The 17888-nt window shown below is 30.8% G+C and overlaps 1 protein-coding gene across 6 annotated transcripts in view; it reads left to right on the forward strand.

Annotated features, from left to right (window-relative positions):
* The window catches only part of NFAT5 (nuclear factor of activated T cells 5), a 104115-nt gene that overhangs the window by 46753 nt on the left and 39474 nt on the right, over window positions 1-17888 (forward strand). For 4 of the 6 annotated variants that reach the window (XM_033127007.1, XM_033127006.1, XM_033127008.1 and 1 more), the window contains 2 exons: window positions 11995-12553; window positions 17277-17469. In XM_033127007.1, coding sequence (XP_032982898.1) covers window positions 11995-12553; window positions 17277-17469 — 752 coding nt within the window. Of the gene's footprint in view, window positions 1-11482; window positions 11545-11994; window positions 12554-17276; window positions 17470-17888 lie in introns of all 6 variants that reach the window. The other 2 variants (XM_033127010.1, XM_033127011.1) reach the window with 1 other exon arrangement.

Genomic DNA, 17888 nt, shown 5'->3' on the forward strand with positions numbered 1-17888 from the left:
TCCTTTTAAATAATACCTAATTGAATTTCAGAAGTTTTTATGTATAAATATTGAAAAGTTCTTTGATTTGGGTCACTCATGGAATGTTGATCCTCTCTCCCTCCCTCTCTTCCTCCCTTAATATATTTGAGAAAATCCTTTCCAGATAAATTAGATTGAAAGCTGTTAGTTGAAAAATCATGGAAATAAGATAATTAACCCAGGAAATGTTCTAAAATTATAAATTCTTATTAGATTGAGAAGTTATTGACTTTGTAATGATGGTGAAGAGAGCAAGGAGGTAACCTTGACAGTTTTCTTATATTCACACACAGAAAATTTCTGTGATCTCAAACCAAGTCATCTGTAATTTTTTTAAACATAAATTTACTTTTAGTAACCAACATAGTCTTATTCTGGGATTCTAATGTCTCATTGGTAGAATAGAGTCTTGGTCATATAGCATTATAGGTGAGAGTTTAAATTACATCATAATTATTGTAGAGAGATCAGTTAGTATATATCATTAGAGTTGCTTTTTATTTGACATATTAATATCCTTCATCCTTCATAACTGTCAGAGAGAGAGATTTAAAGTAAATTACCAGTTATTCAATGTTTCCCAGAAAAAAGACTAGATGTCTAAGGAAAGAAACATTAATTTAGACTTCTGTGAGGTTTTTTTTTTTCATCTGTAGCATTTGCTGTTTAAGTATGAAATGCATAAAAATGATGACTCTCAATGTAGTTAATTCTTCAGAGTTTTGAAGGAGCCGGATTGGCTGCTATCAGGTATGAGGGCCTGGTGGGAACAGACTTCTAGTTCTGCCATAAAGGTTTGTGTTTCACAAGTTCTAAATCAATTTAAGTTTTAAAATTTAGAGACTGGGCATGTAGGTATTCATGTACGTTTTTTATTATTTAATTATTAAAAGTGTGTTTCTCAGATTCACCAACCTAGATATTTTCCCTTACAAATTACCGGGATAATGAATAAACGTGATGCTGCTAATCCACAATCCAGAATATTGGGTAAAAGAGTGTCTCTCAAATCTTTTTCTGCCTCTACACTATTTACACTTTTACATACTTTTACATACTCCCATCAGTAACATCTTTTTATCCGGTAAGTCCCAGGTTGAGAGTTGAGGAAAGAGGACTTATTTCTACATAACTCCTCCCCTCTCCATGGAGTCAAGAGTCAAAACCTGGGAAGTGTAGTTGAGAATTACCACTCTGAAATTTGTACTCCTTCCCTGTTTTTTAAAGACCTCTGTTTTTGTCCCACTGGAAAGGTAATTTAAGAGTTTGAAGTTCATTGTGTGAGTGAAGAAAAGTTTTAGGAATACAGACTTTCTGAAGAGTAATATTGTAGGTTCTCAGTCGTTAAGACAGAAGCTGTTTTCCTAGTGCAAAAAAGTTATCCAAATGAACTCATGGTATTTTTTGGCAAAATAAAGAGTTGATCAAGAAGAAATGCAAATTGTGAAACGATTCTTTTTTGTGTGTGTGATTCCTGTAGTATAGGTAATAAAGAACTAAAATGTAAGTAGTTAGGAGACATAAAAGTTACATTAGAATTTGGGGTTTCTGTAAAGAGAATGGCAGGTGTTTTTTTAAATAACAGCTTTATTGCAATACAGTTTACTACCAATTAAATACATTTTCAAATCTACTTATATGTTTATACTTTTTATCCTTAGATTTACTTAATTTATTAAAAATAGGAAGTCTTTGACAGAAGTGGACAGACAATAAGCTTTTAATCATTTTAAGAAATCAAATTATTTTCTTGTTCTATTCTAGGCTATTTCTTTGTCTTCATTTTGATATATGACATTATGTTTATTAGTTTATATCAAAATACGATTTTGCTAAGGTGACTATTTCAAGTTTCTTTAAAGTTTTTATTTCAATTTTTTTGAGTAAACAGTGAATTAATCAAACCATACATTTTGTAATTCAGTGAGAGAATCTTAAGAATAACTAGGTAGTAATTCTTTTGTTTTCATAAAATTGTTATTTTACTTTCAGTAATTACATATTAGTACTCTTTTTAGAAGTAATATATTCTCAGTACATTAATACTTTATAGCAGTTTTTAACATAGATATATACACTCATTCAACATGTACATTAGAAATCTGTTGAATATCTCCACTAGTTTGATGACTGGAGGTTTTTAAGGCTATGATTTAAATTAACAACTCTTCATGAAGTGATCCGTATAATGAACATTTCTGTTAGAAGAGACTTAATAAACAGTACTTTGAATTCTATGCCACAACCACTAATAAATCTCAAATACCAAAAGGTATTTTCTATACTGAATGAACTAAATTGAGTGCTATTTATACTATAGGAGAACACACTAAAGAACTAAATTAATATTCTATATCCAAAGAACAGCTATGCTTTCATTTATTTCAGACATCTTAATAACCTAAATTAAAATTTCAGCGATTTTTTTGTTGTGTTCATCCATCACAACAAAAATTGAGTTGAAGAAAACATAATTTGTCATTTTTGAGTTCCTACTGTGTGATAGGAATTGTGCTAGGCAATTTGCATATCATCATATCTCAGTCCCTCCAAGCACAGCATACCTCTCTTCTTTCCTACTGGGGTCTAAGTTCTTTTCTCCTTGCCCTTGTTCTTTAAGGAATTTTCGTTAGCATTGTGTGCTATCACTTCAATTAGAGAAACAATATCCTAGAAGACAGTCATAGGATATTGAACTGAAAAAGCCATACTCCTCCTCTGCAAGTTTCAGGATCTACAAAATGGAAATATGGTTTCTAGAAGAATATTAATTTTCAATAGATCCGATTCACAGCAACAGAATTACATAGTGCATTGAATTTATTATAACTTAAATTTACTAGTGTTAGAAAGTTTTTGCAGTTGTGTAATTTGGATTTTCTTGAGTTGACTAAATTTGGGGAGTAAATTTGCCTTTGATTCCTCTTCTGGGTTACTAGATTAACATATTTCAGAATTTTGGCCATTTATGTAGTTAGTATACTGTTCCTAAGATTACGGTAAACCCAAAGCCCATTCACAGGAAACATAATTCACCTGTGTAACCTATGCATTGATGTTGTGAGCTAAAATATGAGTTGATCTTGGTTATTCCATATGGCCATTCCTACTTTTCATAGAAAACTGGACCACTTTCAGAAGGAAGTCAGATCTTAGTTACAAACATGTTGCAAGTAGGTTTAAAAACTCTACTCCTCATTCTGTCTTTTTACTGATACTACATAGTAAACCTAAATACATTCACTGTACATATAGATATGTATGTATGTATAGATTTATGCTAACGTCTGTATTTTTTGAATGAAAAGCATAAGCACACTTGGGCCATAACAGTTAATTTAGAAACAACTACCAATTCAGGAGACTATCCCTATTATGAATTATCATGAACAAAAAGTACACATGGCCTATTACTGATTTATTCCTTATGTTTCCCTTTTTATTGTTCTCAATAATTTTTAGCAATAACTTTTATAAAGATTGTGATTTATTCAGTTTCTGGTAGAACAAGCATATTTTTATATTATCTGAGTCTAGAATAGCATTTTAAAACTGTTCATAGATTCTCAACCATTCATAGGCCAAATACATATGGAAAATTGAGGCAATTTCTGTTTTTATGTGTTTTGTACAATTTTGCATTACTGATTTCATGGAAGTGGACTTTTTTTGTATCACCGATAAGATTGATAATATTATAAGCAAATGTAATGCCATAACTGATTGCTTTATTACAGTTAGTTGTATAAATAACATTAATAAAGTTGTATAAATAACACTCCAGCAGAGGCAAGAATGAGGGGAATGGATTAGGGAAGGATACAACAAAAGACTTCACTTGTTTTTGTGACATTTTTTTTCTCTTAAAAATAAAATCATGCGTAGTAGAATGTTAGCATTTGCTAAATATAAGCAGAGGGTACATGGTTGTTTAGCTTTTATTTCATAATTTTAAAAACACCAGGTGGCAGTTGAATAAAATAAGTCAAAATGCCTAATGAGCTATGCTCTTAAAAAGTAACAAAAATGTTGCATATATTAGGTACTTGATGAATTATTTTTGGCATAAGTACGGGTACGTTAACTTTTCATCCATAAATATAAGTATGTATTTATTGGCAGTATTTATTTAGCCCACTGAGGTAAAATACATTCTTCCCAGTCACTCCTTCACAAGGTATTACTGTCAATTAAACTAAATCAGAAAATGAATGAGAAAACACCTCAACATGCCAGGCCCATAGTCACACTCTAGAGCAAACACACACACAAAGGCACACACATACATACATATTATGGGTTTATTTCTATTTCTTTTTCCCACATAGGAAATATAACAAAATCAGCATGGGCTTTAGATCATAAAGACCTAATTTGAATCTGATTGTTATAGCATTTCTATCAGGTAGATGGAGTCTTGTGGAAGTTAAATAAATTTCTAATAATATCACCTCTGTAACTACACAATAATACCAACTTTATCTTAAAGTTACTATGAAGATAAATATGTAAACTACTTAACATTACCTGACAATTAGTGATCATTCAATAAACATTGCTCTCCCTCCCACATGTGTTTCTCCTTTCTTTGTTGGTAAGATTTTTAAAAATAGATCTTATTTTTATACAAGTAAATTTTCCTAAACTTTGCTTTGCTTATCTCTTTCAATTCACACCCAGTTTATTTTTGACTTTATTTTTAAGTTTTGCAAATCAGTCAAGATACAGCCCCACACATGGGTCAGGTGATTTGCTTTCTGACTTAATTCTTTAGAGTTGACACTCTCTCAGTAGGAACCCTTGCATATAAAAGGAACTTTGCCAGAGGATGATGAGCCGTAGAAAAGATAGTTCCTAAAGGGATGATTTTGTAAAGTTGACTGCTTAAGAGTTCTTCCTAGAATTCTCTTCCCACTTTTCTTTTTACTGAAATAATAAAGTTGCATGATGAGTTATCAAAACTTCTGTTTTTTGAGAAATGTATGACTTATCTTCTGTTTTTTGCCTAGACCATTTATATTGTCTACAGTTGAATCTAATCCAGATATAGGTGTAAACCTGATTAAATTAGAAAATTTTAATAATAAATGATAAATGTCTATTACATTGTTTTGTGCACCTGAAACTAAAAAAATAAAATAAAACAAATATTAAATGATTGAAAAAAAATATCGATACTATTTTCCTTTTTTGGTTACCTGTGTAAAAATAAGAAATGTGAAGACGTTGGACTAGAGTTGGTAGAAATACCTTTATTACTTAATCTAAACAATTTTTTAAATGGATTATATGATAAAGCATTGACGTGACCTTCAAATAGTATCCCTCAGAACTTTTCCTCTCCAGTTCTTATTTAAGCTAATATAGTGATAATCTCTGTTTTGTTTTAAAGTAATATTACCTTTCAAGTAGTATAAAAATTGTCCCCTTTTTCTTACCCTGTACTTCCTGCGGTCTTTAACAATGTAATAAATGCAGTTATCAGCTAGTGTAATTATTTTCTTTTGTGTTTAAATTATTTGAGATAGAGGATTCTTTCTGGGCTTTAGTCATTTTCACCCAGTGTTGTCCATTGATGCTAAATCACTAGATAATAGAAAGTATCTTTCTCTTCCAGTAGGAAAGGATTTAAGAACCAAGTTATATAATGTTTGCCTTGTACACATTTTACATCATGCTTAGATACTTTGAGTTAAATAGGACAAAAGACATTTAAAACATTGCTCTAAGTGTCAGGATTCTTAAAAACTTTGTAAGCATTTTTCAGGAAACATTCTTTAATAAATATGCTGTGAATATGTTAATGGCACTCTGACAAAGTAAAAATAGTTAATTTAGAATTCAGATTAAAAAGAGTGTAATTATTGTATAATATTAGAACCCTGACTGGCAGTTTGTTAGACTGGAAAGAAAAAGATGGTCTCCAATAATTCAGTAACAAACTTTTCAGCTTTAGCTATAGTGCTAATTATTTTTTAAAATAGAGCCTCTAGGTTCACACATTTTATTCACAGTAGCATATCTAATTTAAAAGTGTAAATTGGTAACTTCTTTTGGAGGGGGGGATGAGGAAGTATATAGAAGTTGGCCTGAGAAATAAAAAGATTCTTGTGCTGCTAAATATAACTATTTCTTACTGCTTGAGTGTATTGGTCAGAAGACATCCTTTTCCACTCTTAAAGAGAATTTGGATAAGGGTATTGCCTGAAACCTATTCTGGTTTATGGATTAGATTGCATTAGTAAACAGGAAAAGAGTTTGGTGAATATGAGTTAACAGAAATTTTGGATAACAGATTTCCCCACTTGCATTTATTTGGATGTTAATAATTTAATTTTTTAAAGTTTGTTTTAAAACATTGCTTATTGTAGCATGTAAACTTAAGTTGGGTGGGAAAAGTACAAATGGGAAATTGAAACTGTTTTAAACATATAAATTTAATGATTGACCCTTCAATTTTTTGTTTTTTGTTTTTGGGTTTTTTGTTTTTTGTTTTCTTTTTTTGGTAAAGTAATCTGGATTGCTTATTTTATATGCTGGGATGCTAGTTGTTTTTTCTATTAATACACTTAACTTGCATTCTAGCTTCGCCACTCAGAGACAGGCATCGTGTGGTGGGTTGTGTGACAGTGTCTGTCAATAGTGAAGACAAATAGTGCCAGAGACACTTAACCCATCCAATCTCACCCAGGGTATAGGTCGGTTTTCAGACTTCTTCATAAGTCTTTTTTCTTTCTTTCTTTCTTCCTTCCTTCCTTTCTTTTTTTTGTTTCTAAATAGTGGATTGATACTGATTGAAATTAAAACTTTTTGTAAAGTTTTAAACTTTACATTAATACTATAAGAAGAAAAAGAAAAGTAGAAAACGAAGGTTGGCATGTAAGGTGTTGACAAAGCAGGTTTGCAGCCACTTTGTGTGTTCCAGATTTTTCAATCCCTTGGCAACATGAATGTTGGCCTTATAATTTTTTTCTCTCAATATCTTTCTTCTTTGATCTGAAAATATATCCTTGTATCTGGTGACTTTTATCAGACAAGATGTTTAGATCTGAAGTCGTTGTTACCAGTAAGAAAAAATGAAACACTTAAAAAGAATAACTAAGGTTAAACAGTGTTTTAGACCGGAAAATTGTTTCCAAACATCCTGTGTTGTTTTTATGATTATTTTCTGAGCAGTCAATAGTTTACTCCTTCTCCGTTCCACTATTGGTTCACTTAGCACACTTGCAAAATTTTATGGCTTTTGTTTTAATGGCTTTCTTAGGAAACTCCACTGATTTTACACTGATACTGAAAAGTTATAAATATATGTGCTTATTTAAATGCTAGGGGACACATTTTTACCTTGGAAGTTTAATTAAATGTAATTTCTGTCATACATTTTAAATCAGTGAAAGATACTTGTTTCTTCTGAGAACTTGAAAGAATGTTTCTAATTTCAAGGCTTTCTAAAAAAAAGTTTAGTTAGTTCCATATAAAGTGTCATCTCCTTTTTATGGTATTTTAAGCGCTAAAATGATATGGTAATTAAAATAATTTCTAGTTCACAAATCTAGAACTAATAGTTCTTAATTTTAAAATATAGTTTAAGCAAGGAGTATATAAAATCTATGGGTTTCTATATGTGGTACCATTTAAAAATCCATTTTCATCTTTTTAATCGAGTGAATAGTGGGTTATTACAAATTCTGGGTTATCCATGTAGATATCTGCTACTCTTTTTATCCTGACTACTTTGAATATTCATTGTAAACCTTAGTGATTTCATTAATTCTTAAAAAAAAGAAGCCATATATCCAATTTAAGTTCCCTGTCATTACTGGCATTTGGTCTAGTAATTGACTACTGCTAATAATAGAATTATTAGAACACTCTAGATGTAATGCTTCCCTTTACTTATAAATTTTAGAAGTAATCTATTCTTTTGAGATTATAAATTTACATTAGTAAGTTGTAAAAATTGTCTGTTTTCCCTTTGGTTTGTTGTGTTCTCTGTGGTCACAGAAAATACTGTGGAAGAATAAAATTCTTCTAGATTTAAAGATAACTTTTCATAAAAGGAAAAAACTCAATAAAAATTTATTCACATGTTATTTAGGTGAGAGAATAAATTTAAGAAAAAATTAAAGAAAAACTTACATCTTTATGAGGGATTGGTAAGGGATTTAAAGAAGAAATAAGATTAAAAAGTTATAATATAGAAACACATTATGACTGTTCTGATCAGTGAGAAATTAGGAAGTTACTAAAACATTTTTATGTTGGAGTTTTTGTAATTTTAAAATCCAGCAATTAAACATAATCTCTACATTCCTAACAGATAAAAATGGAGACTCAAAACAAAAAAAAAGCAGGGAGAGGTAGATAGCATATTTTCTTTGTAAGAACTTATAAATAAAAAAGAATGTATAGATGAGGCAGGACTGTATTAGTATTTTAGTTCTATAGAATGTCAATTAAGTTTTTTCGTGATATTTAATGATACAGTGACAGAAAGGTCTTTGTAGATATTTTAAGTACATTTACAATATTTCCAGGATTGTTCTTTAGTGCTTTCTGGGAATGCTTAGAAATGAAAAATTAGTGTTTAGAAATCTAAAATGTATTTCATATTATTTTTGTGAATTTATTTTTTAATAGATAATATTAAGGAGTTTTTATTCTTGTAAATTTATGGGTTAATATACAAGTAGGTCATTTAGCTTATATATAGTTTCAAGAAAGAAAGTTATTAGCACGCTCTGTAGAAACAGCATGTAATTACCTCTAAACTCTTCAGCTTCTTCTGAACCTTTCTCTATTATCAAGTGGTACTATTAGAGTATCATATAGTCTAAGTACTTTGAGTAGTAAATCCTTTTTTAAAAAACCTCATGTGTCGTGTCCATTATGAACACATTGGTACATTTATTTGCCAATTTAACTTTAATATAACTCAGCACACATATCAAATATGGCTTCCCATAAATGAATTTAATAACAAATAACACACAAAGCACTATGTTAGGTGTTAGGATAGTCTGAGATGCGAAAGGTATTGTCCATGCTCTCAAAGGGCTCCTAGTTCTTAGCCTCCACTTCACCACCTCAGCATTATTAATACACTTAGGTGATGTCTTGCTAACCAGAATGTAACATCTTTATGTGAAAGATTTTATATTACATATTATTATCATCAGAGCAACAATGATACTATGGTAAGAGTTTCATAGTTTAAAAAAAATTGTCTCATTTGTTACAGTCTTAAAATGAGTACAGTCTTTGCAATTTAGGATCTAACTAAGGTAGGCTTTAAAAAGTAATACTGTTTTTTAACTAAAGGATGTTTACTGCTGTCTTCTGACAGAATTTATGTTTTCAGTTTCATATTTTTTTACTAATGAACTTTTTTATTTAATAACTATATCCAGGAAACTGCAGGTAAAATATAAAAATTGTGTGTTAGGTGTCCAAGGAAAATGTATAGAATATTTTAATTTATGTAGGGTATGAGATCACAGTTTGGCATACCTGTCCTAGAACAGACATTTATATATGATTTTATCAATTGGGTTTTATAACCATGATTGTTTTGATAAGATTTGCAAGATAAATTTATATACATATCAAAGAGCAATGCTAGGTTATAGCTTGCATATTAAATTAACAAACACCACATAACTTGCTTTTGGGTTCCTAATTGCTTTCCACCTGTGTTTTCCATCTGTCAAGGACAGGGATCCCTGAGATGTTCATATTCTGCATTCTCATGTGCATGGTACTTAGATTCAAAAATGGTGGGTGGGGGAAAGGTGTTTATAGAAATACAAGTTCACAGCATTCATGCTGCATGCTTTGTGTGTTCCACTGCAAAGATTGCATGCTGCATACTTGTATTTCTTTGAAAATGAAGAATATAGGCTCATACACACATAAAAATTGGGTTTCATTTTTGCCAATAGTTGGAACAGATGGAGGAATATTAGACATAACACCTTTTCTATTTTTCTTAAATGAATTCTATTGTATTTTTCAGAAAACAAGGAAAAAACTTATTTAAACCCAAAGTGGCTACAAATCAGCTCCTAAACTGTCACTGACATTAGCATCTAGATTTTGTAGTTTTTACAAATCTTTTAAAATATTTATTTACTAAGAAGACATTGCATTAATGCATGATACAAAATTGATAAATTTTTCTTTAAATTGGAATGCAGTTTAAAGTGACTGAATTTTCCAATTTCAGCTACTGAATTTGACAAGGATACAAACTGGAAAATGGAACTGGTATCATCTAATTGCTCTAGGTTCTTTGACTTTATGGTAGTTGGGGAAAATCTTTCCATGTGGCATTATGTAGATCACATTATTGATGCTAATATTAATTACTATGCTCTTTAGCCTTGAAAGTAATGAAAAATTATGAGTGAATTTAGTTCTTGCAACTGATTTAAGTGTTTTGGTACGTGTTTTCACTTTAAAAATAGATCTTTGGCACTTGGCTTTTGATTATCTAAACATTGGCATTCCTGCATTTCAGGCTTTATATTATAATTGATATGAATGTTACAATTCCAATAACTGCACGTCACAGTTTTAAGTTTCATCATACCACTTTAAAACAGTGGCACTCTTGGCTATAGAGAAAAATTAATTTTAGATTTAAACATTATCTTAGTTGTCTGTCATGTTACCTAGTTTTATTTTTTGTGTGTATGATTATAAACCTTTCCATATCCTATACAAGATAAAATGGTATTTGTAAAATTTTAGCACTGACAACTTCCAGCCTTAACATTATTAGTGTGCCTCTGAGGTTATGCTGTTAAGGATTTAAAGTAGTAGTATTTTTCAATGAGCTGTTCTGCCAGTTGCCACACATTTTGAAAAGATCTATTTAAATCGTTTTTGGCTAAGCATAATAGATAAATGGTTTTATAAAATACCTTTTTATAGTAACTAATTCTGGTGCTCTCCAGAGATAGTTTCTGCTGAATTTTTGTTGTTAGATTCCAGACAATAAAATACACTGTTACTCATATTAGGAAATTCCTTTAATAGTTTAAAATCAAGCAGGTCCTTTAAAGAGAGGAAATGGACAGTGGTAACCAATTGATAAATGTGTAATCAAGTATTTTATAAGAGATATCCATCCAATAATCAGTCCTTACTCTGCTTTTCATTCTGCCATTTAGGATGGATTTGTTTATTTTAGAGATCATGGTTTTGAACTGCCACTTCCAACTTCTGGAGACCCTCAGTGATTAACTTGCTTGTCTTCTGCAGCCCAGCATGTTCCAAATCAAACCTTTTTCACTTTTATTCTTCTAGATTTTACAACAATCATAGTGACGGTACCAGTTCCATTTTGCCTCCAATTCAGTTGATTATATATTTTTTCTATTTATTTCTCATTTTATAATTGATATCTGGAATAATCAGCAGCTCTTTTCTCATTTATTTTCTCATATTTTTATTCCAGGATTTGCCTCTGAAGCAGGGAGTGTCTGCATTAAAAATGACCTGTAGTTCTCTGCTTCATAGGTTAGAAACTTATTTTAATATTTTGTGGCTAAGCACAGTCCCACTTTTCAAATTCTATAATGAATTATTTAATTGGCATTGAATGTGGACCACAAGCATATATTTTATATTGGGGTTTTCTTTATTATTTTAAATGATTAAAATTCAGCAGAACATCCAGCTGAGGCAATAAAAGCTTTATTCTTGCTTTACAGCTTAAAACATTAAATTAGATTTTAAAAAATCTATTGATTATAATACAAGTAAAATAATGCTATTTGGGCATTTTTTAAAAATGCATTTCTTAGGCCTTGTATTGCTTGAAGCATTTATATTCTAAAACTTAACCAAATTCCAACTATTCATTTTGGGGAAAAACAATCAGTTCACAAATCACATTTTCAATGGGACTGCTAGCCAGCGTAGGTGAAAACATGTATAGTGTATTTACTCTTAAATTGTACACTGCAGATGCTTCTTCAGCTCCCTCCTCTTCCTCCATGGGCGGTGCTTGCAGCTCCTTTACCACCTCTTCCAGCCCTACCATTTATTCTACCTCAGTCACCGACAGCAAGGCTATGCAAGTGGAGAGCTGCTCCTCAGCCTTGGGGGTAAGTAACAGAGGGGTAAGTGAAAAGCAGTTAACCAGTAACACAGTTCAGCAGCATCCATCAACACCGAAGAGGCACACAGTCTTGTACATCTCACCACCACCTGAGGACTTGCTGGATAACAGTCGGATGTCCTGCCAGGATGAGGGGTGTGGATTGGAATCTGAGCAGAGCTGCAGTATGTGGATGGAGGATTCCCCCTCCAACTTCAGTAACATGAGCACCAGTTCCTACAATGATAACACTGAGGTACCTCGTAAATCACGAAAACGAAATCCAAAGCAGAGGCCGGGGGTCAAACGACGAGATTGTGAAGAATCTAATATGGATATATTTGATGCCGACAGTGCCAAAGCACCTCACTATGTGCTTTCTCAGCTTACCACGGACAACAAAGGCAACTCAAAAGCAGGAAATGGGTTGGTATTCACATTTTTTTAAGTTCTATCACCATTATGCAAAACAAACCAAAAAAAAAATAAAATCATTCCCCACTGTTCAGCTCAAGTTTGCATATAACCCAAAGATACTAATTTTATCATTGAAATACATGAGAATTTTAACTTAAAGTTACCAAGTTTCATTAGAGAAAAAATAAAATATCAATAGATTTTTAGCAAAGGTATCTTATTAGGGGTATGATTAAGTAGTAGAAAATGAAAATAATCTGTTTTGAAATAACTTTTAAATTTCAAGTGGATTTACATTTTAAAAGGATTTTTAAGAATATTTTTACTCATAGAAATAAATAGCATGTAATGTAACTCAAAACATTCGCAAAGGGCTAGTTTGTGTTCTCTTTCACATTGTCTCCCTATATGGTCCAATTCATTTCCATTTTTGTGAGGATTTCATACTTTATTTTTCTTTTATTTGATAAAAGTAAGAAAAAAAACAAATTGATGGTTTGTTTCTCATCATTTACATTCATGTTAAGCTTTTTCTTTGATTGTGCTGATTTGGGATTTAAAAAAAAACTATCAGTAATTTTTTTTTCTGTGATTCTGGGTATATATTTGAAGGGTGATAGAACAGGATCATGGTACATGTTTGAGTTTTTATTCATTTGTGCCAGTTCACAGCACTCACTAAATATATTTCTATAGCTATATAATACAATATTCACTGCTATACTATGACTTATTTTTAATTTTTTAATTCCTTAATATTTAATTGCTAGACTTTTAAATTGATTTTCCTAGAGTATATTCAACACAGTTTGATAAAATTTTTAACTCACTGGATTTTGAGAGATTACTTTTTTTGGGAAACAGGGTATGGTCCTTTAGTTGACCCAGGATCTACAATTTTAGTTTGTGAAAAAGGTGATAGAGAAGCTTTCAGTTGGTTTATTACTTGATGACATCATTGATATCTTTTAAATTAAAAATCTAATTGAGTAGTATAGAGAATATTTTTAATGTATATTAAACTTGTCCTTAAATATTCTCTCTATGTTTTAAAAGTAATAGCTACCATTTAAACAATAATTATTCTATACTACTTGCTTCTCTACTCTTATTTAAAACTCCTTTGGGGTGATGCAGTTAAATGAAAATGCACATTTAAATGTTTTTTATTTTTAGAAAGTCCAAATTAGGAAATTAAAAGAAAACAAGGTATATACCCTTTCCTAAAATGTTGCTATTAGCAGAGTCAAGAACATATTTGTAGAACTATTACCTGTAGAATAATGATCTGAAACACAGTAGCACAGATCCAAAAGGCTTAGGTATACCTATCATTAAATACAGGTATGTGGGCTTCAATGGAAAAAGATTTTTTTGAGTTCCAGAAGAGAGATTTTTATTTTTATACTGAAATAAATGTTAAAGTTGCAAATGAAGAATAAATAAAATTTTGACTTAGAATTAGTCAACGCACATGATTTGCAGTTGCTGTTAAAGAGATATCTTGACCTACATCTTTTCTGCTTCTGCTTTTGTATGATAGATATATCTTAGAAATGATTTGAGGTTACCCAGGGAAAGTATAATAACATTTGTCAAGACAAAATCTCTCATGAAATAATTCATGGAACAGAAACTCATCAAGCAGCAGAAGAAATGTCCAGCTTCTTAGGTAATGGAAAAATATTTGACTCTAGCATATGGAAATGATGGAAGAAGTTTAAATTTTGAATTATTAAGAACTATATCAAGGGAAGGATAAAACCATATGTAAATATATAGAAAAATAAGCCTTTGAAGACAATTATTAAGAGGATCTCAAGCTAATGTCCTAGATTCTTCAACAAGAAAGATGTTAAAAACATGAAAGATATTTAGAAAAGTTTTAAGAGATAAGGTATAAAGCCTTAGATCTAATGTGCCATAAACGTACAATTTATATAATGCTAAATTATTAAGAAATTATGTATACAGCAGTTTATTGATCTTCAAGATGGAAATAGCATTTTTGTATAATTAAAATATCATATAAAAGAGTTTATTAAGAAAAACAAACCATTAATAACAAACTACTCAGTATTTAAACATTCCTAGCCATATCATTCTTAAATTCATCAACTAAATGTTGAAAATCAGTAGGCCTATGTCTCTTCTAGATAGTCCTAGAAATTAAGATATGATGTCATCTGGATATGAAACCTATTTTAGGCATTTTGTAGTAAAAATTGTTTTTGTGACATAGACAACAGGATATGCAGCACAAAGGAATTACAGTGTCATTTCATGATCTGAATAGAATATGCCAAGACAGTGGATTTTCTTTTTAGACATCATTTAGAAGTAAAATCCCATACAATTACACTGCTGCTTTCTTGTTTTTTCTTAAGGCATCATGCCTTCGAAATTAATAATTTGAATGACTACTTTTCTAAGAATTAGTTGATGTTTTCAGTTGTTTTACGTGTCTAGAGATCTACATGTGTATGTATTCTTTTTTTACATTTAAACCTAGAGAATAAACATAGTTTTAAGGGCTTTTTAAAGTATCATTTCAGAAATTGTTTAATTACATGTGCTATTCTTTTTTAAGCCATAACATGTATACTTTGTCAACTCACTCAACAGTGTTCACCCAAATGAAGTATTTTGTTTTACTGAAATAGTAAAACTCATTATCAGCTATTTATTCTCATAAATATTAGCTTGTCTATCATAAGTGAATATAAAAGCCATATCTTGCCAAATTAATTGATATGCTAAATTTTCCTTATATGTCAAACTAAAGTGTTCCCCTTTCTATTATAAAATTAGTAGATATTAATTACAAACATTTGAAAAATGTAGAAAACTAGAAGAAAATAAATAACCCATAATCTAGTTACTTAGTACAACTGCTATTAGTATTTTGCTGTATTTTCTTTTAGTCCCTTTCGATGCACATTTGGGAGATGTTTTTACATAGTTTCAGTAAGTGAATATTTTTGCTTTGATTTTAAAATGAGTAAACAATATCATTATAGAATTTCATGTATAAGGGACTGCACATTGCATTCTGAGCAAATGTTTGAATTTCTACCCAGAATGATGAAAAAAAAATAGGATTTATTGCCCATTGTTTCAGCTTCAACTAGATACTTTTTCATAGAATTTATTCATCCAGGGCCTTTTAAATGACTTACACAGGTGATCTTTGGCTTAATTATGTCAGACATGAATGGCATTTCTTGGCCAATTAGGATCCAGTCTTTCTCATTTTACTGTTATAGATATGCTCCTTTTTCACTCTTTCTTTCTCTTTTCTTTTTTTTTTTGGCCTTTTTTTCTTCCTATTTGCCTTCATCAACAAATATTTTTCTCAGGACCTGATATTTCAGGAATGGTTCAGGGAATTATGAAGATAATTGAGCACTGTACTAGCCCTCAGAACTCTCCTTCTTACCCAGTCAAGCTTACTCCATTTCTTTTTCTTTTTTTTTAATTAAAGTTTATAGGGGTGATAATTGTTAGTAAAGTTACATAGATTTCAGTTGTACAATTACAGAGTCTTACTCCATTTCTTTGCATCCTTTCTTTCCTCCATTCTTAGCCATGGGTTTCACTCCAGTACCTGGTTCCATTGAGAGTACAACCTTTCCTCTCTTTGTTACTGATAATTGTGGCAACAGTTTGGTTAGAGCTCGAGGGATAAACATTCGAGCCAGTTTTAAGGCTGCTAGCCCCCATTGCTCCTCTGTTTGAAGTCATAATATTTCTCCTTCGAACTGTTTGCTTTTAGAGGAGATTTTATCCACAGTCCTCTCTTGGCTTCTGTACCTTCAATGTGAGTGTAAACTTAGGACTGGGACAGTCACACAGAAAGCATTTTAGGTTCTGACTCTATTATAAAATGTACATGGATAATTTCAATCTATTTTAACAATACTGTTTTCTATTTATTTTCAGCACATATTTGTGGTGCTTCAGGTTACATGTGTTGACCTGAAGTCCGAACTACCATTTGAAATATTTTTCTTTGACTGTATAGTCCATATAGAAAACGAATGATAAACAAAATTAACATCAGAAACACAATTTAAAAAAATAGGTTGCCTATCTATAAAGCCTACATTTAAAAATTTTTGTATGTTAAGGGCTTTAATTATTTAACTAATCACAAATAAAAATGCTCTGAAAAATTACACTTCTGGGAAAGATTGTTTAGAGTAAAACTAATTAATTCCCAATAAAACTTGAGTCACTGATTTTTTTATTATAATTTTCTCAGTTTGATATCCTGAGAAAGATATCCAAAAGAATATTCTACATGTACCTGCGGGTTTTTTTTTTGAGGCCTTTTGCTTTTTTGTTTCTTCTTGCTACTCCCACTTTTCTTTTGCGTTGCAAGTCTGATTTGGAAATAATGATAGTTAATCATGTAGCTTCATATAACACTCTTACACACACATGCACATATATATGTAATTTTAAAATTTTGTTTTGACTGAAGTACAATATGAAAGGTTATAGTGACATTAGCTGTATTCTTTCCTGTTATTCCTGGTTTATTCAATATTCCTTCCTCCTACCACACATATGCATTCTATATATCTTTCCTTAGGTTGTATTTTATTTTGTCAGAAAGATAATCAGTTGTTTTTAATGTTATTGCTATTCTGTTTATTCCTTTATCTTAGATGACTTTTGTAGAAAACACTTTTTGATGCTTTTTCCATGTTGTGCTTTGACTTCTCAGAACATTGGAAAACCAAAAAGGATCTGGAGTAAAGAAAAGCCCTATGTTGTGTGGACAGTATCCTGTTAAAAGTGAGGGAAAGGAGCTGAAGATAGTTGTACAACCTGAGACCCAACATCGAGCTCGGTACCTCACTGAGGGTAGCCGTGGCTCAGTAAAGGATAGAACACAGCAAGGCTTTCCTACAGTAAAGGTACTTATTTTATTTAGCATTTATGAAGATTTTTTCCAGTCTTACTTACTAGTTATTTTGTTTTTAACCAGCAAAAGCTGCCTAAAATAGAAGGATAGAATTGCTAGGTATGTATAATAGAAATTAAAGTAAAAGTTTGAACCTTAAGCCAAATATTTTTACTTTGATACCATTTGAATTTTATTTTAAATGAAAGGAGAGATGAGAATGCGATCTAATAACAGAAGTAACTTGAAGTCATGAATTATCTTCCCCTTTTATTTGACATCGGTGGCAGCCATATTAGATTCTTACCAAGCTTTCTCTTTAAGGAGAAATTTTAAAGTGAATTCAAAGAAATATTGTAGAAATTATTATGGACTTAGAAAATAAGGTTTTTGAGATGGCCAGTGTAATCAGGACTATTCAACTCAGAAAAG

The sequence above is a fragment of the Rhinolophus ferrumequinum genome, chromosome 15, assembly GCF_004115265.2.
Source record: "Rhinolophus ferrumequinum isolate MPI-CBG mRhiFer1 chromosome 15, mRhiFer1_v1.p, whole genome shotgun sequence".
Classification (NCBI taxonomy): domain Eukaryota; kingdom Metazoa; phylum Chordata; class Mammalia; order Chiroptera; family Rhinolophidae; genus Rhinolophus; species Rhinolophus ferrumequinum.